The sequence below is a fragment of the Thalassophryne amazonica genome, chromosome 18 (genome assembly GCF_902500255.1).
Source record: "Thalassophryne amazonica chromosome 18, fThaAma1.1, whole genome shotgun sequence".
NCBI classification, from domain to species: domain Eukaryota; kingdom Metazoa; phylum Chordata; class Actinopteri; order Batrachoidiformes; family Batrachoididae; genus Thalassophryne; species Thalassophryne amazonica.
In genome coordinates, this window is record NC_047120.1 from 26149909 (window position 1) to 26176641 (window position 26733).

The 26733-nt window shown below is 44.0% G+C and overlaps 1 protein-coding gene across 1 annotated transcript; it reads right to left on the bottom strand.

Moving 5' to 3' along the window:
* Window positions 1-1601: 1601 nt before the first annotated feature.
* Window positions 1602-26429, bottom strand: dnajb12b (DnaJ heat shock protein family (Hsp40) member B12b). Its single transcript, XM_034194550.1, has 8 exons — window positions 26279-26429; window positions 22010-22187; window positions 21709-21854; window positions 19365-19538; window positions 13464-13534; window positions 3649-3758; window positions 1923-2095; window positions 1602-1847 (listed from the first exon to the last, which is right to left on the bottom strand). Exons 1-8 carry the CDS (start codon window positions 26409-26411, stop codon window positions 1726-1728), a joined length of 1107 nt encoding a protein of 368 aa, XP_034050441.1. The 5' UTR covers window positions 26412-26429; the 3' UTR covers window positions 1602-1725.
* Window positions 26430-26733: the final 304 nt, after the last annotated feature.

Genomic DNA, 26733 nt, shown 5'->3' on the forward strand with positions numbered 1-26733 from the left:
CGTACAAAAGCAGTATCCACAAAAGGCTTTTGAAATGTTTAAAAACAATGTTCTTCAAAGAAAGATGGGAAGGGATTTGCATAATTTCTCTCACTACAGTGTCATATCATTCAATGATTCAAGGAATCTGGATAGATTTGTGTAAAAGCCTGAGCTGAACACCCATGAACTCTGATTCCTCAGATGACACTGCATCAAGAACAGTCATTCATCAATAGCTGATATAACCACATGGTCAAGGAAAACTTTGGAAAACCTTTGTCAAGCACTACAATAAGGAGTTACAGTCACAAATACCACTTAAAACAGTACAAAGGCATGGCTGTGGAAGAAGGGGCACAGATAAAAGACTGGTCTACCTGCAGTCCTGACCTGTCCCCAATAGAGAATGTGCGGAGAATTTTGTGCAACTGTTGCTCACCTTAACACATGTTTTCAGGATGAATGGGACAAAATAACACTTGAAATGCTTCATCACTTGGTATCTTCAATGCCAAAATGTCTTTTTAGTGTTGTGAGGAGGAATGGCTACATTACAAAGTGGCAAATACTTGAGGGTCCCACTTTTTTACGTCCGCCAAGGACATAAACTCATCTGCATTTATTTATTTGTCTGTCTGTTAGCAGGATGACATCAAAACTACTGCACGGATTTTGATGAAACTTTCACCATAGATAGACATTATGCCATGGAAGGTCCCAGTCAATTTTGGAGGTGATCCGGATTCTGGATCAAGATTATATTATATAATCTCTGAAGATTAGAGTATATAATCTTTGATGGATTACGGTTAGGGGATTACGTAGAAACTACTGCACAGATTTTGACAAAATTTTCAGCACAGATCAATATTAGGCCATGGAAGACTCCATTAAATTTTGGAGGTGATCTGGATCCATAATCTGGATCAAGATTCACTTTATATATGCTTTGAAGGATTACATCAAAACTACTTCATGGATTCTCACCAAATTTGCACCACGGCTAGATATTACAGCCTGGAAGACTCCACTAAATTTTGAGGTGATCTGGATTCTAGATCAAGATTACCATTTCTTCAAAACTACTTCATGGATTCCCACCAAATTTGCACCACAGATAGATATTAGGACATGGGACACCCCACTCAATTTTGGAGATGATCTGGATCCCAATCCGGACTCTGGATCCAGATTTCCCTTTAAATAGGGTTTGAAGAATTTCTTCAAAACTACTTCACGGGTTCTCACTAAATTTGCACCACAGATAGATATTGCGGTATGGAAGACTCCACTGAATTTTGGAGATGATCCAAATCCGGATTGGCGGACGTCAGAAATCTCTGATTGCTCTTGTTTTGAAATGTGTTGCAGGCCTTAAATGCAGTAATGGCTGTATATTAACAAGTGAAATGAAGCCGACTAGGAAAAAACAAAACAACACGAAATATCTTGTGTTCATACTGTGCAATAAAACAAAACATAAAAGTAAATGTAAGAATAATTTGCATACTCCATATCGCCCCAACTTTTTTCTGATTTGGGGTTGCATTTCAAAAACGTAGTTTCAACCGCTTTGTGTGGTTCTGCATATTTTCAAGGCGGCCGATGCTGAGTGTTTGCACCGCCTGTTGAGTGAGCGCCCACTCGTCTATTTACAGCCAATAATCTGAAAGATGAAAACAAATATGTCAAGTTGTAAATGTGCAGGGCATGAAATGTACTCGGGAGTAAGTGGAATTGGCCTCATCCATGAAAGGAAGCCGTGATCTCCGACAGTTTGGCACAGCTGGGCATGCGCGCCTTCTGCGCTCGTTGGTACAGCTCTGTGTCTCCGAAATAGCGCGCTCTGTACAGCGTGCCCTCCTCTGCAGGAACAGAAAGGCAAGGCGGTCAGTAGGAAGACAGCGAACGTGCACGCTCTGAGTCCACGACAAACATACTCTGCTGTTTCTCCTTCCAGCAGTTGTTGCGAAGGTTGGAGATGTAATCATCCTCCACGCTGCGTTCTAACGTCTTCAGCTTGTCTGCGGTCACATCTTTGGAAAACTGCGCCCCCACATAATATGGCACCTGCAGGTTCTCCGTCAGCCGTTTCTGAGTGTAACCTGCTGACCTGCGTGGAGAAACGACACGCCGTCTGTGTCACATGACAGAACTGAAACGACTCACAGACTGTGTCTGCTGAAGCACAATGCAAAAAACTGTCCCTCTCAAAATAAGCCAGATAATATGAAATCTAGCCAAATATCTTTTATTAAGCAAAAAAATCTGCCAATGGGGTAAGAAAAATTTACTTTGTTAGAATTCTTAAAAGTAGCAAAAGTATCGCAGCAAAAAGTATTTTGCTGCAATAATCAAAATGTGCCTTAAAACTAGACAGAATTCTTATTTTAAGATTAGCCTTTGCTTAAAATAAGGAAAACAATCTTGTTCTTTTGCTTGGATGATTTGATTGTTACTGGTTAAATACAGATTGATATCAACTAGAAAAAACTTACTAAGAAAAAGCAAGGTACATTTTCCCAAAATAAGATTTTTTCTTATGTAAAAAATGCTTGACGAGATTATTATTCTATTTAGACAAAAATTAAGTCAAATTTTCTTTAAACAAGTCTTTTTTACTTTCTTAGATATCAGTTTTTGCAGTGCATTATCTGGAGCAAACTGACAAACCAACATGATGTGCTTTTTAATTTAGAGACAAACTTAAAATGTAAATAATTCCATCTCAACAAAAGTATAGGATGACGGCCTTTTAGGGCCACATTGAGGTTTGTTTGTTTTTTTAGACTTTGAGAAGTTAGAGTTATAGTAGGAGAATAAATGTGTAATATGACAAGAATAAAGTAATAATTTTATGAGAAAAAAATTGTGATATTATGAGAAGAAAGTCAAAATTTTATGAGATAAAAACTTGCGATATTATGAGAATAAAGTCGTAATATTACGCAAATAAAGTTGTTTATACGAGAAATGACAACCCTGCAAACTGCCAGTTCCAGCCATCTCCTCCTCCAAGAAAGAGGTGATTTCGGGAGCTACTAATTGCTGGAACTACAGGTGAAGTCTGTGTGGTTCCTCCTCCGGAACAGACACATATTCTTGCATATTCTTTTTAAAGTTCTAACACTAATGATAATGTGGTGCAACTGGGCCAAAAGATGAAGTATTTCCTTATTTGTAAAACCTATACTGAAGTACAACTTAAAGTGCTCCACAGATCTAATTTTGAGAAGCAGAGTTTTTCCTCTCATAAAATTACATCTTTATTCTCGTAAAATTACAAGTTTATTCTCATAATATTACAAGTTTATTCTTGTAAAATTATGACTTTACTCTCGTAATATTAAAAGTTTTTTCTCATAAAAATATGACTTTATTCTCGTAATGTTACAACTTAATTCTCAAAAATAAATAAATAAATAAATAATGTGGCTCTAACATCGTCGTAGTACAGTGGCAGATGTTATCAAATCACAACCAGGACTTAAATCCTACTCATACAACCTTGTCTGTGTCCTTGGACAAAACAATCTCTATCATCTCAGCTGAATACACCCGTGTTGGTGTTGACGTTTGAAATAATTTGCATTATGAATCTCTTCCACTGACTGAAATTCAGTCTCCACTCGTTGACTCCAGATGGTGTTAAAGCTGGACACTCACGGTCTGAAGCTGAGGCTGTAGCTGGGCCTGTTGATCATTATCTGACTGAGGGCTGACACAATAACCAGGATGAGGATGGGCATGACCTGCACGAAGATCGCCAGGCCTCCCTGCAGAACATAATTCCTTCTCAGCTGACACGCAGTTACACAGACACATAAAAGTTCATGACAAGGTGAAGAAGCACAAATGTGTGTGAGTTACTGACACTGTTAAAATGTGTTAAACTCCAGACTAAACACCAATGATCAAGGATGCTGTAGGTCAGTCAGAATTGGAGGTGCTGAGAAAAAGTCTAGGCTACATGATTATGTCATGTTAAATGTTGCGTATCTTTGTGCCCATTTGTATGGGCACCAACATTTTACAGCAGTTTTATACCATTTTATGACCCAACAACAGGAAGCAAACTTGAAGCCCGACTTCCTTTATGCCAAAAGGATTGTACCAAATTCATGTACAGCTATGTGACATACAGGTTTATTCTTCATCTGAAGTCACTTTATTTTTGATTGCGGTATAGTGTTGCAATACAGGTAGCAACAGAACAAGGGCCTTGAGGTTCCGAACACACACAGCAACTGAAAATATTGATAGGCAACTGTAAACAGACCACAGGCATGACAGAAACAATGGGGGTTCCCCCTTAAAAAAAGACTTAAACTATTATTATATTTTAAAAAATAGCCCAAATATCTTTCAGCTATCCTGTCAACTTAATAATTATTTCATCAGTAAAACTTACTTATTTATGTAAACATTTTTTAATTGATTCAGTAAATTATTTTGCCTTGCAACTAGAGCCCCTTGCAGGGAGTGCAACAGCACCCCCTACTTCCAGCATCCCTGCCTAAGTGTCAGGATTCGGCCCATTCAGAGCCCTGGTCATGGTTTGATTATCTTGCCTTGCTTCTGTTTTTGATTATTCTGTTTATCTTGTGCTTCTATGCTTTATCGTCTTATGATTAGTTGTGTTTCATTTATTTTCCGTGTATCTCTTGGATTGCCATGTATTTAGTTTTGTAGTTCCTGTTGGACATATAGTGCGTTTCTCTTTATTGCTTGTTAGTTCAGTCTCAGTTTAGTTTTATCACATTTATTGTATTATGCTTTAGTCTCTGGTTTTGGTTATGATTTATCTTGAGTGTTTTCTCCTGGTTACGTTCCTTTGGTTGTGTATTGCATTCTCTATTCATCATCTATTTTCTAGTTAGTCATTAGTCTGTTTGCCAGTTTATCATTTATTGTATCAACTTTTATTCTGTAGCCATCAGTTCCGTTCATCACTTAAATCGTTAGCATAACACTTATCTGTTTATTTTGATCATATGTTGTATTATTTGTTGTTCTATTTTGGCCACCAGTGAGTTCTAGTTAGTCTTTGCTTTTTATTTTTTCCGTCTTTCTCTGTAATCATTAGTTGCTTTTCCCTTATACTTTAGCCACTTTGGGAGTTCTGTCTTTGTTTCTGCTTTTTAGTTTTCTGTGGTATTCAGTTCTTTTTGTCTCTGTTTGGTTGTAGGTAGGGTCACTTGCACTTAGTTGTTTTGTCTGACACGCCCACCTGTCTTGTCTGGCCACTCCCCTTCCAGAACCTTCCCCACACCTGTTTTACATCACGCCCTGATTACTCAACCTTGTATTTAAGCTCTCACAGTCCCTCACTTCCTTGCTAGTTTGTTGATTGTCACATCCTCGCCTTTTTTCTTAGCCTGTTTACCTAATTTTTTGAACCTTGCTCGTTTGTCTCGATCGCCGCCACGCTGTGAACCTGAACCCAGCTTGTGAACTGAACTACAAATCTTCATCTCGTCTGTCTGTACTGCTGCCCTGCTGATTGCCTTATTGTGTACCGAACCATTGCCTGTTTTTTGATAAAGCCTATTTTTTACCTCTACACCTCAGCCTGCGAGTCTGCATTGTGTGTCCTATCAGTTTTTGTGCGGCGCCACACCCAGTCATGCCACTAAGATGGTTCTCACAGTCATTTAAAAAATATGAAACATTTAGGCCATGGGCCAGCATGGTCCCACGTGCACCCACCATCCACCCACCCAACAACCCTACAAATCTGCCATCATTACAAAGCTTAGGATGTCAAATTTACAAATATAGATTACAAATATAACTGGTAACAGTAAAAATACTGGGACTCACTACGACATATGAGCACTTTTATTGTCCTACCCTAGCCAAAAGAAAATGTCCGCTGATGAAATCTGATATTTTTTCCCACACAACATAAAGAGTCACCAAATCGTCATCTTTTAAGCAAATGGGACATAAGACACAAAATGAAAACTGTATTTATATAGAATTGACTATGTTTTGAATTATTTGCACAACTTTAATGTGTCAAAAGTGTTGTGAAAGTGTAGGAACACGGACCCACAACAGGGGGCGCAAATGAACGGACAATGGAGAAGGTAAATAACAAGGTTTTACTGTTGTGGAACGTGCACAACCAATACAACAATTGACAATTTGGGGTTAAGCCGAATTCCACTGGTGTCGTGTGGGCAGGCTCGAAGGTAGGAGACGTCCGTCCAAGTCGAACCGGAACCACCCAGATTTCCTCTGCCACCGAACCCTGGAAGTACTGGAACCGCCAAGTCCCGAATTCCCAGGTGGCCACTGCCTCCGCTCGTCGGATCCGGTACTGCTGGCAAGAGAACAAACACACAGGTGTGGATGCGGCTGCACCCAGTAACACAGAGAGGGGAGAAGCCGTCTCCACCTCACGTCACAATACTGCAGGAAGGTGAGTACTTATCTTTGAGTAGACAGCTGTCCTGCAATGCTCAACAAGAAAGGCAATATAATATAGCAGAGAATTGTACCTCTATCTTAAGGCGATATCTCGGCACTGAGGTGGAGACGCCGTCCTGATGATATACCTCCGTGCTGAGTGGAGTCAGCTGTGTCCAGTAATGGGTGACAGCTGTCACCCTGACTGCTCTCGTAAGGCGGCAGCGCCCTCTGGTGCCTGGAGCCCGCACTCCAGGCAGGGCGCCCTCTGGTGGTGGTGGGCCAGCAGTACCTCCTCTTCAGCGGCCCACACAACAGGACCCCCCCCTCAACGGGCGCCTCCTGGCGCACGACCGGGCTTGTCCGGATGGCGACGGTAGAAGTCGGCCAGGAGGGCCGGGTCCAGGATGAAGCCCTTCTTCACCCAGGAGCGTTCTTCGGGGCCGTACCCCTCCCAGTCCACCAGGTACTGAAAACCCCGGCCCATTCGACGTCAAGGAGCCGGCGCACGGTCCAAGCCGGTTCCCCGTCGATGATCCGGGCAGGAGGTGGTGCCGGACCCGGGGTGCAGAGGGGTGAGGTGTGATGGGGTTTTATCCGGGAGACGTGAAACACTGGATGAATCCGCAGCGAGGCCGGAAGCTGGAGCCTCACTGCGGCGGGATTGATGACTTTGAGGACTTTGAAGGGACCGATGTACCGTTCTTGGAGTTTGGGGGAGTCCACTTGAAGGGGAATGTCCTTGGTGGACAACCACACTTCCTGCCCAGGACGATACTTGGGGGCCGGGGCCCGCCGCCGGTCTGCATGTTTCTTCGCCCTCGTCCGGGCCTTCAACAAAGCAGAGCGGGCGGCACGCCACACCCGACGGCACTTCCGTAGGTGGGCCTGGACCGAGGGCACACCGACCTCTCCCTCGACCACCGGAAACAAGGGGGGCTGATACCCCAAGCACACCTCAAACGGGGAGAGGCCGGTGGCTGATGACACTTGGCTGTTGTGGGCGTACTCGATCCAGGCCAGGTGGGTACTCCAGGCCGTCGGGTGCACGGCTGTCACACAGCGTAGTGTCTGCTCCAATTCTTGGTTGGCCCGCTCTGCTTGCCCGTTGGTCTGGGGGTGATACCCGGACGAAAGGCTGACCGTGGCCCCCAGTTCCCGGCAGAAGCTCCTCCAAACGTGTGAGGTAAACTGGGGACCGCGATCGGAGACGATGTCTGATGGTATTCCATGCAGACGGACGACGTGGTGGACCAGGAGGTCCGCTGTCTCCTGGGCCGTTGGGAGCTTCGGGAGGGCCACGAAGTGGGCCGCCTTGGAGAAACGGTCCACTATCGTGAAGACGACGGTGTTTCCCTGGGACGGCGGGAGACCCGTGACAAAGTCCAGGCCGATGTGGGACCAGGGGCGATGAGGCACGGGCAGTGGCTGTAGCTGCCCTGAGGTCTTTCTGTGGTCGGCCTTGCCCCTGGCGCAGGTGGTACAGGCCTGGACGTAGTCCCGGACGTCGGCCTCCAGGGATGCCCACCAGAAGCGTTGCCGGACGACTGTCACGGTCCTTCGCACCCCAGGGTGACAGGAGAGCTTAGAACCGTGACAGAAGTCCAGGACTGCAGCCCTAGCTTCTGGTGGGACGTATAGTCTGTTCTTTGGTCCGTTTCCGGGGTCCGGGTCACGGGTCAGGGCCTCCCGGACGGTCTTCTCCACGTCCCAGGTGAGGGCGGCCACTATAGCGGACTCCGGGATGATGGGATCCGGGGGATCCGACGGTTCCGTTTTGACTTCGTCTTCGTGCACCCGGGACAATGCATCCGATCTTTGATTCTTGGTCCCGGGACGGTAGGTAATCCGGAAGTCAAAACGGCCAAAGAACAGTGACCAGCGGGCTTGCCTGGGGTTCAACCACTTGGCGGTCCTGATGTACTCCAGGTTCCGATGGTCAGTGAAAACCGTGAATGGCACGGCTGTTCCCTCCAACAGATGTCTCCACTCTTCGAGGGCCTCTTTCACAGCAAGGAGTTCCCGATTGCCGACGTCATAGTTCCGTTCAGCGGGGGTCAACCTGCGGGAAAAATAGGCACACGGGTGAAGGACCTTATCGGTCTTCCCGCTCTGGGAGAGCACCGCTCCTATCCCTGAGTCCGAGGCATCCACTTCAACCACTAACTGGCGGCTAGGATCGGGCTGCACCAGAACTGGTGCAGACGAAAAGCGCCGTTTCAACTCCTTGAACGCGGCTTCGCACCGATCCGACCAGGTGAAGGGGACTTTTGGAGAGGTCAGGGCTGTCAGGGGGCTAACTACCTGACTGTAGCCCTTAATGAACCTCCTGTAGAAATTAGCAAAGCCGAGGAACTGTTGCAGCTTCCTACGGCTTGTGGGTTGGGGCCAATCTCTCACCGCCGCAACCTTGGCCGGATCAGGGGCGACGGAGTTGGAGGAGATGATAAACCCCAGGAAGGACAAAGAAGTGCGGTGGAATTCACACTTCTCGCCCTTCACAAACAGGCGGTTCTCCAACAACCGCTGCAGGACCTGACGGACATGCCGGACATGAGTCTCAGGATCCGGGGAAAAGATGAGTATATCGTCCAGATACACGAAGACGAACCAGCGCAGGAAGTCCCGCAAGACATCGTTTACCAACGCTTGGAAAGTCGCGGGAGCATTAGTGAGACCGAACGGCATGACCAGGTACTCAAAATGACCTAACGGGGTGTTAAATGCCGTCTTCCATTCGTCTCCCTTCCGGATCCGAACCAAATGATACGCATTCCTAAGATCAAGCTTGGTGAAGATTCTGGCTCCATGCAAGGGGGTGAACACCGAATCCAACAAGGGCAACGGGTATCGGTTGCGAACCGTGATTTCGTTCAACCCCCTGTAATCAATGCATGGACGAAGCCCGCCATCTTTTTTACCCACAAAAAAGAAACCAGCACCCATCGGAGAGGTGGAATTCCGGATCAACCCGGCAGCTAATGAGTCCCGGATGTAGGTCTCCATTGATTCGCGTTCCGGCCGTGAGAGGTTGTACAGCCTACTGGACGGGAACTCACTGCCTGGAACCAAATCAATGGCACAATCATATGGGCGGTGGGGAGGAAGCGTGAGAGCCAGATCCTTGCTGAACACGTCCGCGAGGTCATGGTACTCCACCGGCACCGCCTTCAGATTGGGCGGGACTCGGACCTCCTCCTTAGCGTGGGAGCCGGGAGGAACCGAGGAACCTAGACACTCCCGATGGCAGGTCTCGCTCCACTGTACCACTACCCCGGACGGCCCCACTGTACCACTACCCCGGACGGCCAATCGATCCGGGGATTGTGCTTTAGCATCCAGGGAAAACCCAGAACCACACGGGAGGTGGCCTGAGTCACAAAGAACTCGATCACCTCCCGGGGGTTACCTGACACCACCAGAGTTACAGGTGGTGTCTTATGCGTGATCGGAGGGAGTAGGGAGCCATCTAGTGCCCGAACCTGTACGGGTGAGGTAAGAGCCACCAGAGGGAGCCCTATCTCCCTAGCCCATCTGCTATCCAACAGATTCCCCTCAGAGCCCGTGTCCACCAGTGCTGGGGCCTTCAGGGTAGAATCCTCATACAGGATCGTGACCGGGAGTCGTGTGGCAATGTGGGTGTGTCCCACGTGAATGTCTCGACCCACCCCTAGCCCAGTCTCTAGGGGCGGGCGTTTGGCGTTTGACCGCTCGGGGCAGTCTCTCACATGGTGCTCTATTGAACCACAAACAAGACACGCTCCGTGGGTCCATCTCCTCTGTGCATCTGGTGCCCTAAATGTTGCCCTACTCGTGTCCCTAGCTTCGTCAGTAGGGGGAGCTGTGACCCCATGGAGCGCAGGGGCTGTGGAGCGTGGGGAAGGCGGAGCTTGGTCGGAACCGGAAGGGAGAGGGACGACGCGTGCCTGGCCACGCCCTTCGCCTCGTTCCCGACGGCGTTCTTCTAGCCGGTTGTCGAGTCGTATGACTAGATCGATGAGCCCATCTAAGTCCCGCGGTTCGTCCTTCGCCACCAGGTGCTCTTTTAGGACCAGTGACAGTCCGTTTACAAAGGCGGCGCGGAGGGCAGTGCTATTCCAGCTGGATCTCGCCGCCGCGATGCGGAAGGCGACTGCATAGGCAGCTGCGCTCCGACGCCCCTGTCTCATTGACAGCAGCACGGTTGAAGCGGTCTCTCCTCTATTGGGGTGATCGAACACCGTTCTGAGCTCCCGCACAAACCCATCGTATGCATGAAGGAGCCGTGAGTTCTGCTCCCAGAGCGCTGTAGCCCAAGCACGTGCCTCCCCACGAAGCAGGTTTATTACATAAGCTACTTTGCTAGCGTCAGTCGCGTACATCACGGGACGCTGTGCGAAGACGAGCGAACACTGCATCAAGAAATCCGCGCACGTCTCCACACAGCCTCCGTACGGTTCTGGAGGGCTTATGTATGCTTCTGGGGACGGAGGGAGGGGCCGTTGAACGACCAGTGGAACGTCACTATCACGCACAGGATCCACGGGAGGGAGAGCCGCAGCGGCGCCCGAACTCACCGATTACCCCTCCCGAAGACGCCGACGCGCCCTGTTCTTCCATTGGCCGTTCAACAGCCGGTTGATGCCCCTCGGGATCCATGACGCTGGCCGAGATATCCTGTTGTGAAAGTGTAGGAACACGGACCCACAACAGGGGGCGCAAATGAACGGACAATGGAGAAGGTAAATAACAAGGTTTTACTGTTGTGGAACGTGCACAACCAATACAACAATTGACAATTTGGGGTTAAGCCGAATTCCACTGGTGTCGTGTGGGCAGGCTCGAAGGTAGGAGACGTCCGTCCAAGTCGAACCGGAACCACCCAGATTTCCTCTGCCACCGAACCCTGGAAGTACTGGAACCGCCAAGTCCCGAATTCCCAGGTGGCCACTGCCTCCGCTCGTCGGATCCGGTACTGCTGGCAAGAGAACAAACACACAGGTGTGGATGCGGCTGCACCCAGTAACACAGAGAGGGGAGAAGCCGTCTCCACCTCACGTCACAATACTGCAGGAAGGTGAGTACTTATCTTTGAGTAGACAGCTGTCCTGCAATGCTCAACAAGAAAGGCAATATAATATAGCAGAGAATTGTACCTCTATCTTAAGGCGATATCTCGGCACTGAGGTGGAGACGCCGTCCTGATGATATACCTCCGTGCTGAGTGGAGTCAGCTGTGTCCAGTAATGGGTGACAGCTGTCACCCTGACTGCTCTCGTAAGGCGGCAGCGCCCTCTGGTGCCTGGAGCCCGCACTCCAGGCAGGGCGCCCTCTGGTGGTGGTGGGCCAGCAGTACCTCCTCTTCAGCGGCCCACACAACAAAAAGGTACATTTGAGTGAAATATGATACTTTCAAAAATAAACATACTTGCACAAAAACAAGACTATAAGGTTTAGATGTTTAGCACAATGAAAATCTCTACACCTATCTGCACAAAATGTATATATCATTCGAAAGTGTGACTTTTCAGCTTGCATTTTGTGTAAAGATTATACAAACCAAACATATATTGACAAAGATACTGGCCTGCATCATATGTGCACAAACCAGATAGAACGTACCAATGAGTACAATGTCCTTTTTGCATCTTTCAGGCTCGTTCTAGATCAGAAGACATGCCTTCAAACAAACCCCCATGTCGAAGGTTGCAATGACATACTCTTGACCTACTTCACGTGTGGCTTCTTCTGCTACTCGCAGTCATTCTTTGACAGTTTAGTATTTCGTAATAGTGTGATTAATGACAGTAATCCCATGTTGTCATATGTCACAATGAGTCCCACTATTTTTACTGTTACCAGTTATTTTTGTAATCTAGACATCCGAAGCATTCTAATGATACCAAAGTTATGGGGGGGGTGCACGTGGGACCATTTTGGCCAATGGTCTACTTTATGACTGCCAGGAAGGATATTTATAACTTGCCACACTCTGTGAAGTACATTACACTTTAACTCATAACGTCAACAGGCCATGAACCAAGGAGTGCCTAGAAATTCATTGTGCAAAAGACACAATGCTTGGTACTGTTAAAGAGAAAATACAGCTCTAGAATTGCTGTATCCAGTGTTGGAAATCAGAAGACACTCACTATAAAACAAAATAAGCCATAATAATAAAGTACTAATTGTTCTGGATGACCCAATTGACGCTATTATTGCCCCTACCAAGTAAGCCAAATTTTCATCCAATTGTTGTACCATATTGACTCAAATACAATGGATTCCTGATTATAAGATGATCTCATATTTTAAGAAACACACCTGAAAGAAAGTTTGTTGGCCTACTCCTCCCTGGATCCCAAGTAAGCCAAACCTTTAAGCCATATTGGCCTGAATATAAGACAATCATTATAAGACAAGCCCATAATTTATTAAACACACCTAAAAGAAAGTTTGCTTGTCTACTCCAACCATGATCTTTGGCCAATTTATGCCAAACATAGTCATTTCTATCAAACCTGGTACATAATTGTCCATAAATGATTCAGGTCTCTGTAATCAGGATGAAAAAAGTTGGTTATCCATCCAATTTGGACCAAACTTGGCACAGACATGTAGACAGATTCTGAAATTGCCTTGTCAAGGTCAGTCAAAGGTCAATATCAATGGGGCCAAAGGTCAGAGTTCCACAAGGCAAAGAATTGTGGTGTTTACCAGCAAATTCTACGCTAAACAAGGTGAACATCGTTACTGATGTTATACTTACCCTGCCTATGTGCCACAGCCCTTAGCATCTTTATGTTCACAGGTACTACTGATTAGTTCTCAAATATAAATGAATGGATTTACAAAAAACATGAACAGTATTAACATGGCGTAGAAACCATAAAATTTAGGTGCCGATAAAGAGCTGGATCCCCAAGCAGATTCTGATACATACTCATGCAGCACAGCAGCATTTCAATGTTGCAAGAGCTGAAGGTCTATGCGGTAAAATGAAACTTCACTACATACTCCCACCTACTGTTTAATATGAGGAAGTACATGATTTCAAGACTAATAAAAACAGATTATGTTGACCTTACATCCCTCTGTCGCTCTCTTCTCTCTGGCCTTTGGTAACGCATCCTCCCATTGGTGTGCACATTAGCGTTACCTAGAGGGAATCAACAATATCAACTTTACTACCTAATAAGCAAGTGTAATAAAATAGTAAACATCAGAAAAGTTTTGGGTATTGACATGTTTTATGTTTTTGCTGTCCCCCACAGCCCACTGGAGCTAAACGCAAATGACATAACATATCTGAGTCTCCCTAAGTAACCATTCATTTGACACAAGTTCATTCCAGTGGTACCCAAGGATTTGCAGAAGAGACCTAGTACCAAAGACGTCAGCGCCTTAGGTTACTGGGTAACATAGAGGTCTCACATCCATACAGTAAGACAGGAAGCACCAGGACACTAAAGTACTGGAACTCTATTGTCCTGCAGAGGTATCTACATTGCCAAACATCTCAACTGGAACTCTATTCTCCTGCAGAGGTATCTACATTGCCAAACATCTCATAGTCCTCATAACTACATAAGCTCTTCCCAGGCGCCTCTCTATCTTAAAGACTAAGAGCCCAAAGACATGAACGCCACTGCTAAGATGAGTGAATGTCGCTACAAAGTCAACACTTACTGCACAGAGATGCACTGCTGAGGACCATGTTCAGGAAATTATTGAAAGCCATGACCTTTGTCTTGAGCCAAGACAGTCGCAAGCCCAGGCATTCCAAATTGTGAGTGACTTTCTCCCGTTCATTATAAAAATAAATCCAGAATAAATGCTGCCACTATAGTCACCCTATAGTCAGTTCTGCTTTCCAATCTTGTTTAATTAGAGTGTGATCTACTGAAACCTAACCGATTTCTTATTGTCCACCAAACATGTGACCCGTGTGTGCCTGTACACAATCTGCAGGCAATGCTCATATTGCACCTGTGCTGTGTATTTAGGTTTACTATCGAACGTGTTATAGTCAGTGGCCAATAAGTGGTGCACTGTGTGAAAAAAAAAATGCCCCTTAATTACTGTCTTTTTTTATACTTTACTTAATTATTTTCTAGTTTTACCACTCATATGTTACCAATATGATTTACTTATCCACTCTATGCATATATTAGTGTTTTATCTTTTGCTTTAACAGGTGATGCGATGGACTGGGGTGGTGGTGTGTGTGTGTGTGTGTGGGGGGGGGGGGGGGGGGGATGGATGGTGTGCTGTTTAATTGTATGTTCTTGTATTCCTTTAAAAAAAATAAGTGAAAATTTATAAAGTTGTTTAAAAAAAAGAAAGAATGTGACTGAGGGGTGATGTGGGCCCCAGCCATCCTTGATAACATTGTAAGCAATGCTCTTGGTAAAATAAAAGTTTACACACTGGAAAAATAACACAGATACTGATCTGTTTACAGTGTATCCGGAAAGTATTCACAGCACTTCGGTTTTTACAGCCTCCAAAATGGAGTAAATTCATTAAAGCCCTCAAAATTCTACTCACAACACCCCATAATGACAACCTGAAAATTTTGTTTTTAAACTTTTGCAAATTTATTAAAAAAAACAAACAAACAAAAAAAAACTAAGAAATCACATAAACATAAGTATTCACACCCTTTGTTCAATACTTTGTTGATGCACCTCTGGCAGCAATTACAACCTCAAGTCTTCTTGAATATGATGCCACAATCTTGGCACACCTACAGTGAGGAAAATAAGTATTTGAACACCCTGCGATTTTGCACGTTCTCCCACTTAGAAATCATGGAGGGGTCTGAAATTTTCATCTTAGGTGCATGTCCACTGTGAGAGACATAATTCAAAACAAAACAAAACAAAAATCCGGAAATCATAATGTATGATTTTTTAAATAATTTATTTGCATGTTACTGCTGCAAATAAGTATTTCAACACCTGCCAATCAGCAGAAATTCTGGCCCTCAAAAACCTGTTAGTCTGCCTCTAAAAAGTCCACCTCCACTCATTATTCCAAATTAGAAGCACCTATTTGAGGTCGTTAGCTGCATAAAGACACCTGTCCACCCCACACAATCAGTAAGACTCCAACTACTAACATTGACAATGAGCTGTCCAAAGACACCAGAGACAAAATTGTAGACCTCCACAAGGCTGGAAAGGGCTACGGGGCAATTGCCAATCAGCTTGGTGAAAAAAGATCAACTGTTGGAGCAATTATTAGAAAATGGAAGAAGCTAAATATGACTGTCAATCTCCCTCGGACTGGGGCTCCATGCAAGATCCCACCTCGTGGCGTATCAATGATCCTAAGAAAGGTGAGGAATCAGCCCAGAACTGCACAGGAGGAGCTGGTCAATGACCTGAAGAGAGCTGGCACCACTGTTTCCAAGGTTACTGTGGGTAATACACTAAGACGTCATGGGTTAAAATCATGCATGGCACGGAAGGTTCCCCTGCTTAAATCAGCACACGTCCAGGCCCGTCTTTAGTTTGCCCATGACCATTTGGATGATCCAGAGGGGTCATGGGAGAAAGCCATGTGGTCAGATGAGACCAAAATAGAACTTTTTGGTCTTAATTCCACTCGCCGTGTTTGGAGGAAGAAGAATGCTGAGTACCATCCCAAAAACACCGTCCCTACTGTGAAGCATGGGGGTGGAAGCATCATGCTTTGGGGGTGTTTTTCTGCACATGGGACAGGACGACTGCACTGTATTAAGGAGAGGATGACCGGGGCCATGTATTGCGAGATTTTGGGGAACAACCTCCTTCCCTCAGTTAGAGCATTGAAGATGGGTCGTGGATGGGTCTTCCAACATGACAATGACCCGAAGTACACAGCCAGGATAACCAAGGAGTGGCTCCGTAAGAAGCATATCAAGGTTCTGGAGTGGCCTAGCCAGTCTCCAGACCTAAACCCAATAGAAAATCTTTGGAGGGAGCTCAAACTCCTGTGTTTCTCAGTGACAGCCCAGTAACCTGGCTGATCTAGAGAAGATCTGTGTGGAGGAATGGGCCAAAATCCCTGCTGCAGTGTGTGCAAACCTGGTGAAAAACTACAGGAAACGTTTGACCTCTGTAATTGCAAACAAAGGCGACTGTACCAAATATTAACAGTGATTTTCACAGGTGTTGAAATACTTATTTGCAGCAGTAACATACAAATAAATAAATAAATAAAAATCATACATTGTGATTTCCGGATTTTTTTTTAGATTATGTCTCTCACAGTGGACATGCACCGAAGATGAAAATTTCAGACCCCTCCATGATTTCTAAGTGGGAGAACTTGCAAAATCACAGGGTGTTCAAATGCTTATTTTCCTCACTGTATCTTTGGGCAATTTTGCCCATTCCTCTTTGCAGGCCACTCAAGAACATTCACAGAATTGTCCTGAAGCCACTCCTTGACTTTCTGACAACTGATTCTATTTTTTTTCTTCTCTGTCTGAGGTGCGGCTCCATCCAAATGTGGGAATGGGTGTCTTCTTCGGTCATGAAATAGACAGGATCTGTGGACCCAACTCCCCCCACCCCTCCCCAGCCAGCCTCCCATCCTGGACACCAGCATGGACTCCCAAAATTTCCTGTATATTTGCATTGTCAAGTGTGTCAGTAGCATGGCCCAAGCAGAGAGTCACCCCTTTGAGTTTGGTCTGCTTGAGGGTTCTTCCTCAAATCACCATAGAGAGTTTTGCAGTTTTTGCAAATTGAAGTTGATATCTCAGCTGTGTACCTAGGGTCACTGTCCTGCTGAAAGATGAACCGTCACACCAGTCTGAGGTCAAGAGCGCTCTAGAGCAGGTCTTCACCCAGGATGTTTCTGTACATTGCTGCATTCATCTTTCCCTCAATCCTAACTAGTCTCCCAGTTCCTGCCACTGAAAAACATCCCCACAGCATGATGCTGCCACCACCAGGCTTCAATGTAGGTATGGTGCCTGGTTTCCTCCAAACATGATGCCTGGGATTCATGCCAAAGAGTTCAATCTTTGTCTCAATTTGTTTCTCATGGTCTGAGAGTCCTTCAGGTGCCTTTTGGCTCCAGGTGGGCTGCCATGTGCCTTTTACTAAAGAGTGGCTTCCGTCTGACCACTCTACCATACAGACCTGATTGGTGGATTGCCACAGAGAGATTTGTCCTTCTGGAAGGGTCTCCTCTCTCCACAGAGGAATGCTAGAGCTCTGACAGAGTGACCATTGGGTTCTTGGTCACCGCCCTGACTAAAATCCTTTCCCCCACAATTGCTTGGTTTAGACGGGCGGCCAGTTCTAGGAAGAGTCCTGGTAGATGTGAACTTCTTCTATTTACGGATGATGGAGGCCACTGTGCTCATTGGGACCTTCAAAGCAACAGAAATGTTTCTGTATCCTTCCCCAAATTTGTGCCTTGAGCCAATCCTGTCTCAGAGGACTACAGTCAATTCCTTTGACTTCATGCTTGGTTTGTGCTCTGACATGTACTGTCAACTGTGGGACTTTATATGTAGACAGGCGTGTGCTTTTCCAAATCAAGTCCAATCAACTGAATTTACATCAGGTGGACTCCAATTAAGTTATGGAAACATCTCAAGGATGATCAGTAGAAACAGGATACACCTGAGCTCAATTTTGAGCTTCATGACAAACGCCGTGAATACTTATGATTTCTTTGTTTGTTTTTTAATAAATTTGCAAAAATCTAAAAAACAAAACAAAAAAACAAACCTATTTTCACACTGTCATTATGGGGTGTTGTGTGTAGAATTTTGAGGGGAAAAAATGAATTTCATCCTGTTTGGAACAAGGCTGCAACATAAAATGTGGAAAAAGCAAAGCGGTGTGAATACTTTAACCATCCTCACTAATGGAATTATAATTTAACTGATTAAAATAACTAGAACAGTTGGTGGAGCTGGCAGAGTTTCACTTACCCTGTGGTCCAATCAACTGAATTTACCCCAGGTGGACTCCAATTAAGTTGTGGAAACATCTCAATGATGATCAGTAGAAACAGGATACACCTGAGCTCAATTTTGAGCTTCATGACAAAGGCTGTGAACACTTATGGACATATGATTTCTTAATTTTTTGTTTTTTTATAAAAAAAAAAAAAAAAAAAAAAAAAAAAAAAAATCACATCGTCATTCTGGGGTACTGCGTGTAGAATTTGGAAGAAAAAATGAATTTCATCTATTTTGGAATAAGGCTGTAACATGACCAAATGTGAAAAAAGTGAAGCGCTGTGAATACTTTCCAGATGCACCGTATAAAAGGCTCATATTGGCCGATATTATGGCCAACCAGTATATTGGTCGGGTTCCAGTCATGAGCACATTGTATGTTTGTAAGAATGGAAAGCTTTGGTTATTTGGCAACAGACTGCTTTTGTTGTCTCTTTGATCATAGGTGTCAAACTGATTCCAGAAAGGACCAAGAGGGTACGGGTTTTCTTTGTATCCACTAACTCCAGCACGTGATTTCACTTTGAGCAGATGGGATGAGTTCACCAATGAAACCACCTGCTGGAGTTAGTGGATACAAAGAAAACCTGCACCCTCTTGGTCCTTTCCGGAATCAGTTTCACACCTATGTCTTAGATGGTTTTGTTTATTTCAGCCTAACAATAGTTTTTCATCACTGACAGTAACACCTCTATGGAATGACAATTTACAGCAACACTAGAAATTCAACACTTAAAACTATCTCTGCAGCATTTAACTTGTGACTTGTAAACAAAATAATAAAATAAAACTCACACTCAGGCAGGAAATAGCTGAGCGGTTAACTGAACAGTTATTTTTGCTGCCTTAAAAAGTTTAACGTGTGCATTGTATTCCTACATTAAGTGGATTTGGATGCAAGTACTCAAATTAAAATCTAACATCCACACTTATCCACTTTAAATGTCAATACACTCAAACTGTGGTAGCCATATTAAATAATAATAGTTTCATAAAATGATAAAGCCTTGACACGAACTTGGTGGGGAACCTCCTCCAAAGAACATGTTGAAGAGGTCTTCAGGAGAAATGTCCGCTTCAAAGTTCCCCTCATATGGCCCGTGTCTTGAAGGGTGTTTCCTCTCATCTCCACGCTGATCGTACTGTCTTCTTCTGCTAGCGTTACTGAGAACAGCATAGGCATTCCCGATAGCTGGTGGAAATGATAATGTTCAACAATATTTAAACATCTCAAAAGTGAAAGTGAGAAAGTTGTTGTACTCTCATTGCATCTTGCACATCACAAAAATAGCCTTAAATCACACATGTAGCAACAGAATGAGAAAAATTTTAACAGTGGTGGTGATGTTGGGACCATTACGGTATGTACCACACAGTACATAGTGGGAGCACTAGAATACATTTGCACATTGTGTTGTACTAATGTAATGGTTCTTAAAGCACCTTAAGCACCATATCACTGTGCACAATTGACAGATACATGAACATTCCCAAGTTAATGAATACCTCTTGTAATCTTGTAGTGTTGTCGCACTCAAGTCCAGTCTTGGTCTTGATGCCATCTTTTCCATTACTTGTTCTATTAACACACTGTAATGTGAGCTGTCAACCAGGACGAAGGTACGTCTAATTAAAATTTTAGAATCTGACTTTTTAACCTCTTAAAATACGTCCAGGTTAGCCATGTTTGAACTTGTCCAAGGACTTTGTTCCAAGAATGTCCCTGTGAATTTGAAGACGCTGGCAGTAATAGGACTGGACTTATGCTAAGCATGGACAGGCAGATGGACGGACGGACGGTGGGACAGACGAATTGACGGACGGACAGATGCAGAGTCTTCACGATACCTGATGGTCTTAGGTAAAAATAAGACACAAAGTGTCTCTCTTGATAACCAAAGATGACTGTTAAACAAAGTTTAATGTTAAATGTTAAATGTAATCTGTTAATAAGAATGTTTGAAGTTTAAAATGTAATCTATTAGGGATGTAGTCTTTTAAATAATGGTTAAAATTAGGAAAGAAGTCGGTGGCATAGAAATGCAATGATGTCGATTGATGATGCTTTGCAAGATTGTGTTGTAAAAAAGGGGCAGAATATATAGGACTTGTTCTTCCAAACTGCTCCTTTTCGTTCAATGGTTTGTAATGTTTTGTTAATTTTGCTTTTCTGTTTTTCTTTTAAATGAATGAAATAAATCCTCAATTAAAAAAAAAAAAAAAATCAATAACAATACAGAATGAGTAAGTCCCTTCAGCTGCTCCTTTGTTTACACTAGAGGTGGGCGGATAGATACGAATATCGATAATATCGATACCAACGCTGGTATTGATACTGAACAATCCTCATGTAAAAAGATCGATACTCAAGCTTTTTTTTCTCCCGTACGCACTGACGGCTGTGCACACAGATTCATCAAAGTCTACTCTCTGTCTGTAAGAGCAGCGCTCCGCTGTCACACAGCACGGAGCAGCTCACCCTCCTCCTCTGGTCTTTTGTTGTTGCGCTGTCACGTCGCTCAGCGGCGCCAGCCAACAGACATGCAAGTAGGCTCAGCCTGGCCCGCCCACTCAGCGCTCTCCTCGAGTCAGCCCTCTACCTCAGGAGATTTTGTTTTAAATTGTGTTGAGTGATATGTTTTAAAACAAAAATGTTGATTGTGACAATAAAGTATTTTGTTGTCACGTACAATGTTTGGCGAAATTCTATCCTAGGTCTTTTGGATTCTTTGGATCTATGAAGCTTAAATATGAAAAAGTATCGGTATCGATATCGGCGATACTGGGCCTGTATTTACTTGGTATCGGATCAATACCAAAATTCCCGGTATCGCCCACCTTTAGCTTGCACTTAGGGTCACTACAGCAAATCCAAGGTGGATCTGCACATTGAATTGGCACAGGTTTTACGCCGGATGCCCTTCCTGGCGCAACTCCACATTATATGGAGCAATGTGGCAGGGGTGGGATTTGAACCGGGAACCTACCACACTGAAACCAAGTGCACTAACCACTTGGCCACCACCCCTGCAATAACAATATAGAATGATGTTAAAAACAACACAAAAACAAAATGGAAATAAAAGTAAATTGACTTGCTATTGAACCTTAACATGGTCTCTGTTACACATAACATCAAATATTTAACAATTCAGCAATTATACAAATATCTTTATCAGCAGACAAACCTTTCATTAACAATAAATTAGCAAGGAAACATATTTTACTTCTTTTTTTTTTTTTTTTAAACAGTGGCACGAGACATCCAAATCTTTGTGTGCTCCGTTTTATCAGGGGTAGGACGGGGTACCATGACTGGACCACGCTCTGGCTCCGCCCCTGTATGTAATCACAAAGGTTACCTTTAAATGCCTCTGTTGCACCCGGAGCATGATTCTTATCCGGATGGAACTTTAGAGCAAGTTTCTTGTAGGATCGTTTGAGTTCATCTTCACACACGTCTTTCCCGACTCCAAGAATTTCATAGAAGTCTTTGCATTCTTTTATACTGTGGAACAAACATACGATTCTCAAATTCAAGTAGCTTTTACAGGTCAACAAATATTGCTCAAGGTTCATCAAGTGCACCTCCAAAAAACACCCCAAACTGGACCTGTTCTTTTAATCCAAAGGTAAAGCTGCATGCTGTTCAGCCTTCGGTACCTTCTCACAGCTTCCAGCTGATCTGCAGTGTATGTTTTTGTCACATCTGGGGACTTTTCTTCAGTTCTCAAATCTTCACTGGGGGTCTGCCGCTGTCGAGGCCTTGCCATCCCGTTGAACTCCGAGTGGCAGCCAGGTCTGAATGAAAATCCATTCTTCCCAATCAAGTCCAGAAGTGCTAGAAAGGAGCCAAGAACAGCGTCGTGCAAATCACACAGACAGGTCCGATTACAGGGGTCATATTATACAACCCCAATTCCAATGAAGTTGGGACGTTGTGTAAAATGTAAATAAAAACAGAATACAATGATCTGAAAGTCCTCTTCAACCTATATTCAATTGAATACACCACAAAGACAAGATATTTAATGTTCAAACTGATAGACTTTGTTGTTTTTGTGCAAATATTTGCTCATTCTGAAATGGATGTCTGCAACACGTTTCAAAAAAGTTGGGACGGGGGAACAAAAGACTGAGAAAGTTGATGACTGCTCAAAGAACACCTAATTGTAAACAGGTGAGTGTCATGATTGGGTATAAGATCAGCATCCCCAAAAGGCTCAGCCATTCACAAGCAAAGATGGAGCGAGGATCACCACTTTGTGAACAACTGCATGAAAAAAATAGTCCAACAGTTTAAGAAAAATGTTTCTCAACATTCAATTGCAAGGAATTTAGGGATTCCATCATCTACAGTCCATAATATAATCAGAAGATTCAGAGAATCTGGAGAAGGGTTAACCCTAACCCTTTCTGCACGTAAGCGGCAAGGCTGAAAAACAACACTGAATGCCCGTGACCTTCGATCCCTCAGGCTGCACTGCATTAAAAACCAACATCATTGTGTAATGGATCTTACCGTGTGGTAACACTTCAGAAAACCATTGTCAGTTAACACAGTTTGTCGCTACATCTACAAGTGCAAGTTAAAACTCTACCATGCAAAGCGAAAGCCATACATCAACAACATCCAGAAACGCAGCCACCTTCTCTGGGCCCAAGCTCATTTGAAATGGACAGACACAAAGTGGAAAAGTGTGCTGTGGTCTGATGAGTCCACGCTGAAAATTGTTTTTGGAAATCATGGACGTTGTGTCCTCTGGACAAAAGAGGAAAACGACCATCCAGATTGTTACCAGCGCAAAGTTCAAAAGCCAGCATCTGTGATGGTATGGGGGTGTGTTAGTGCCCATGGCATGGGAAACTTACACATCTGTGATGGCACCATCAATGCTGAAAGGTACATCCAGGTTTTGGAGCAACACATGCTGCCATCCAAGCAACGTCTTTTTCAGGGACATCCTGCTTACTTCAGCAAGACAATGCCAAGCCACATTCTGCACATGTTACAACAGCGTGGCTTTGTTGTAAAAGAGTGCGGGTACTAGACTGGCCTGCCTGCAGTCCAGACCTGTCACCCATTGAAAATGTGTGGCGCATTAGAAGAGCAAAATATGACAAGAGAGGCCCCGGATTGTTGAACAACTGAAGTCGTACATCAAGCAAGAATGGGAAAGAATTCCACTAACAAAGCTTCAACAATTAGTGTCCTCAGTTCCCAAACGCTTATTGAGTGTTGTGAGAAGGAAAGGTGATGTAACACAGTGGTTAACATACCACTGTCCCAGCTTTTTTGAAATGTGTTGCAGGCATCCATTTCAAAATGAGCAACATTTGCACAAAAACAATAAAGTCTATCAGTTTGAACATTAAATATCTTGTCTTTGTGGTGTATTCAGTTGAATATAGGTTGAAAAGGATTTGCAAATCATTGTATTCTGTTTTTATTTACATTTTACACAACGTCCCAACTTCATTGGAATTGGCGTTGTATTACACACAAAGATTACAGATTAATAATGCCAACTCAAAGTAGAGCTGCTGTTTCTTCGCATCACAAGGAGCCAGCTGAGGTGGTTCGGACATCTGTTGAGAATGCCACCTGCATGAGTACTTTCAATAAAGTACTCATACAGTTGGACTAACGGAACTTCTTAGTGAACACTAACATGGTGTCTAGCTATTACAAAAGCTAATATCACAAAAGAAAAAACTAAACTCCCATAATAATAGTTGATTGTGATGGTCTAGTGGTTAAGCACTGGGCTTGAGAAAAGAGGATCCTCTGTTCAAAACCCAGCCTGACCGGAAAATCCCAAAGGGCCCTTGGGCAAGGTCCTTAATCCCTAAACTGCTCCCGGTGTGTAGTGAGCGCCTTGCATGGCAGCACCCTGACATTGGTGTGTGAGTGTGTTTGTGTGAATGGGTGAATGTGAGGCATAATTGTAAAGCACTTTGAGTGTCTGATGCAGATGGAAAAGCACTATACAATTGCAGTCCATTTGCCATACAGACACAGCTGGATTAAAAACAAACCATTCTTAGTTATGTGACCGCAGGACCTTCGTGGCGGGACGGCGGTGGGATCGAACCCGGACGGCTCGCACTAAAGACCATTCCTTTACCAGGTCAGCCAAAGGGGAATTCCCCATTAGCCAAGCTCGCGGGAACGTCTTTTCAATCAGGACCCGGGACCTTCATCCTGCTACTTATCTCCCCACCATTTTTGACTTCGTCCTGAAGTCACAGGTGCATTTGGTGCATGTTCTGTGACTACCCACATCCTGTTGGTGACGCCAGATTGTGACCGCAGGACCTTTGTGGCAGGACGGCGGTGGGATCGAACCCAGATGGCTCACACTCAAGACCATTCCTTTACCAGGTCAGCCAAAGGGGAATTCCCCGTAAGCCAAGCTAGTGGGAACGTCTTTTCAATCAGGACCTGGGACCTTCATCCCGCTACAGTTAGCTAGCATTAAAGCACACGTTAGCCTGCTAGCTAATCTCAAACAACTCAACTTTATCTTTAGGTCAAATGTTAAAAACTAGCTAACATCACCATTCATCTGTAGACACATGCCAGTCTAATAAATTGGAGGGTATTAAACAATCCCACCCAAAAGGTCTGATACAGTCTTAATCAAGCAAAACAACTCATTATTTGAATTTACAAAGTGCCTCTATACTGGCTTGAGCAACACAGGTATTGAGACAGATTTAACTGGAGGCATGACGAGTGTAATTACAGGCAAGCCAGGCATTCAAATGTAGAAATTGAACTGTCCAATTTAGGGGAAAACAAGATTCTTCTCCCCCATAATTCGAAATTTGAACAGTGTGGAAAGGTATAGTCACTGTCAAACACCTCTGCTCAGTGACTTGACATGACTCCATAAACTCTGACCAGGCATCTCAATCTCAAAGGCTAAGGACCCAGAGACACTATATTGTACTATACTGGCCTGAATATAAGACAATCCTGATTATAAGATGACCTCATATTTTAAGAAACACATCTGAAAGAAAGTCTGCTGGCCTTCTCTAACCAGGTTCCAAAGTAAGCAAATTTTTCATCAAATTCTTATGCCATATTGGCCTGAATACAAGACAATCCTGATTATAAGACGACCTCATATTTTAAGAAACACACTTAAAAGAAGAACTTTGGCTGATTTCTGCAAAAAGTGGTCATTGTGGTCAAGGTCTGTGTGATCAGTTTCTGAACCTGTAGGCCATCAAACAAGTGACCTCAAGGGTTTGACGCTTTTACTGGATACTTCTGATGGGTCCAAGAAGTCACTGAAAGCCTGGATCTTGGTTTTGATTTAGGACAAACCCAGACAATCTGATCGCTTACACAGTGCCTCTTGTAATCAGGTTATCCACTAATACCCCAAACATCATGGAGTTATCCTCAAATCCGAGGTCAGTAAACCACTAACAGTCACTAGCCAGATACTAAATTAACAAATACAACCACAAATCAGAAAAAGATGGGTTGATATTAAAAAAACAAAAAACAAAACACTGCTGTGAACTTTTCATTTACTTTGACTTCCATTTTCTTGCACACAGTATGAATCCATCATGGTCATCTTCATTTCATTTGTTAATATACATCCATTCCTGCATTTAAAGCCTATAACACATTCCAAAAAAATGGGGGCAGTTTATTCTAAATATAAGGATGAAAACATCACTTTTACAGCCGGTTGTCTTGAGACAAGTCAGGGGATGAACACATCAATCATTAACAAATAAAAAACAATCCGCATCAAGTAGGCAGTTCTCAAAAAATGAGAGAACCTGAGGTTTATTTTATTTTATTTTTAAATTTTATTTTATTTTATTTTTATGACCCCTTTAAAGGCCCCGGCTGCGCATGTTGTAGGTGATGCTGCAGCCTTAAACTTCACACCCTCACCTTACCCTGGCCTTGTTCGGTGGGGAAGAGTCTCTGGGCCTTGTCCAGGAACCTCCTGGCCTTCTCCAGCTGGCCGTTTGTAAACGCCGCGGCCGCGATGTCAAAGCAGCGCTCCGCCTCATCCCTGTTTACTTCCATCACAGCGGCTAACCAGCGGCTAACAAGCTAACTCCGCCGCAACGCCCCCCGATGACGTCACAGAGACGCTTCCCTTTAAAGTTTAAACACAGTGTGTGTAATTTATCGTGTTTTGTACATCTTTTTTTTTTTTTTTTTTTTTTTTTACTGTATTGTCAGATTGCGCATTATATTTCCCCGTTTGTTTGTTAATGTATGCTGCTGTGGTGTTGTTCTATTTGGAAATATTTTTTAAAAAGTCACATCAAATCAGAGGGGTGCCGTTCGAAAAAAAAATTAAATAGATAACGTAAAGGAAAAAACTAAATAAATACAAAAAAAG

Excerpts from the sequence above, each read along its gene's own strand:
- dnajb12b (XM_034194550.1), bottom strand. The coding sequence starts at position 26,411 with ATGGAAGTAAACAGGGATGAGGCGGAGCGCTGCTTTGACATCGCGGCC. Across the intron at positions 21,855-22,009 it reads CAGCTGGAAGCTGTGAGAAG|TATAAAAGAATGCAAAGACT; the intron begins GTACCGAAGGCT and ends TTTGTTCCACAG. Across the intron at positions 19,539-21,708 it reads TGCAACAGAGGCATTTAAAG|CTATCGGGAATGCCTATGCT; the intron begins GTAACCTTTGTG and ends CATTTCCACCAG.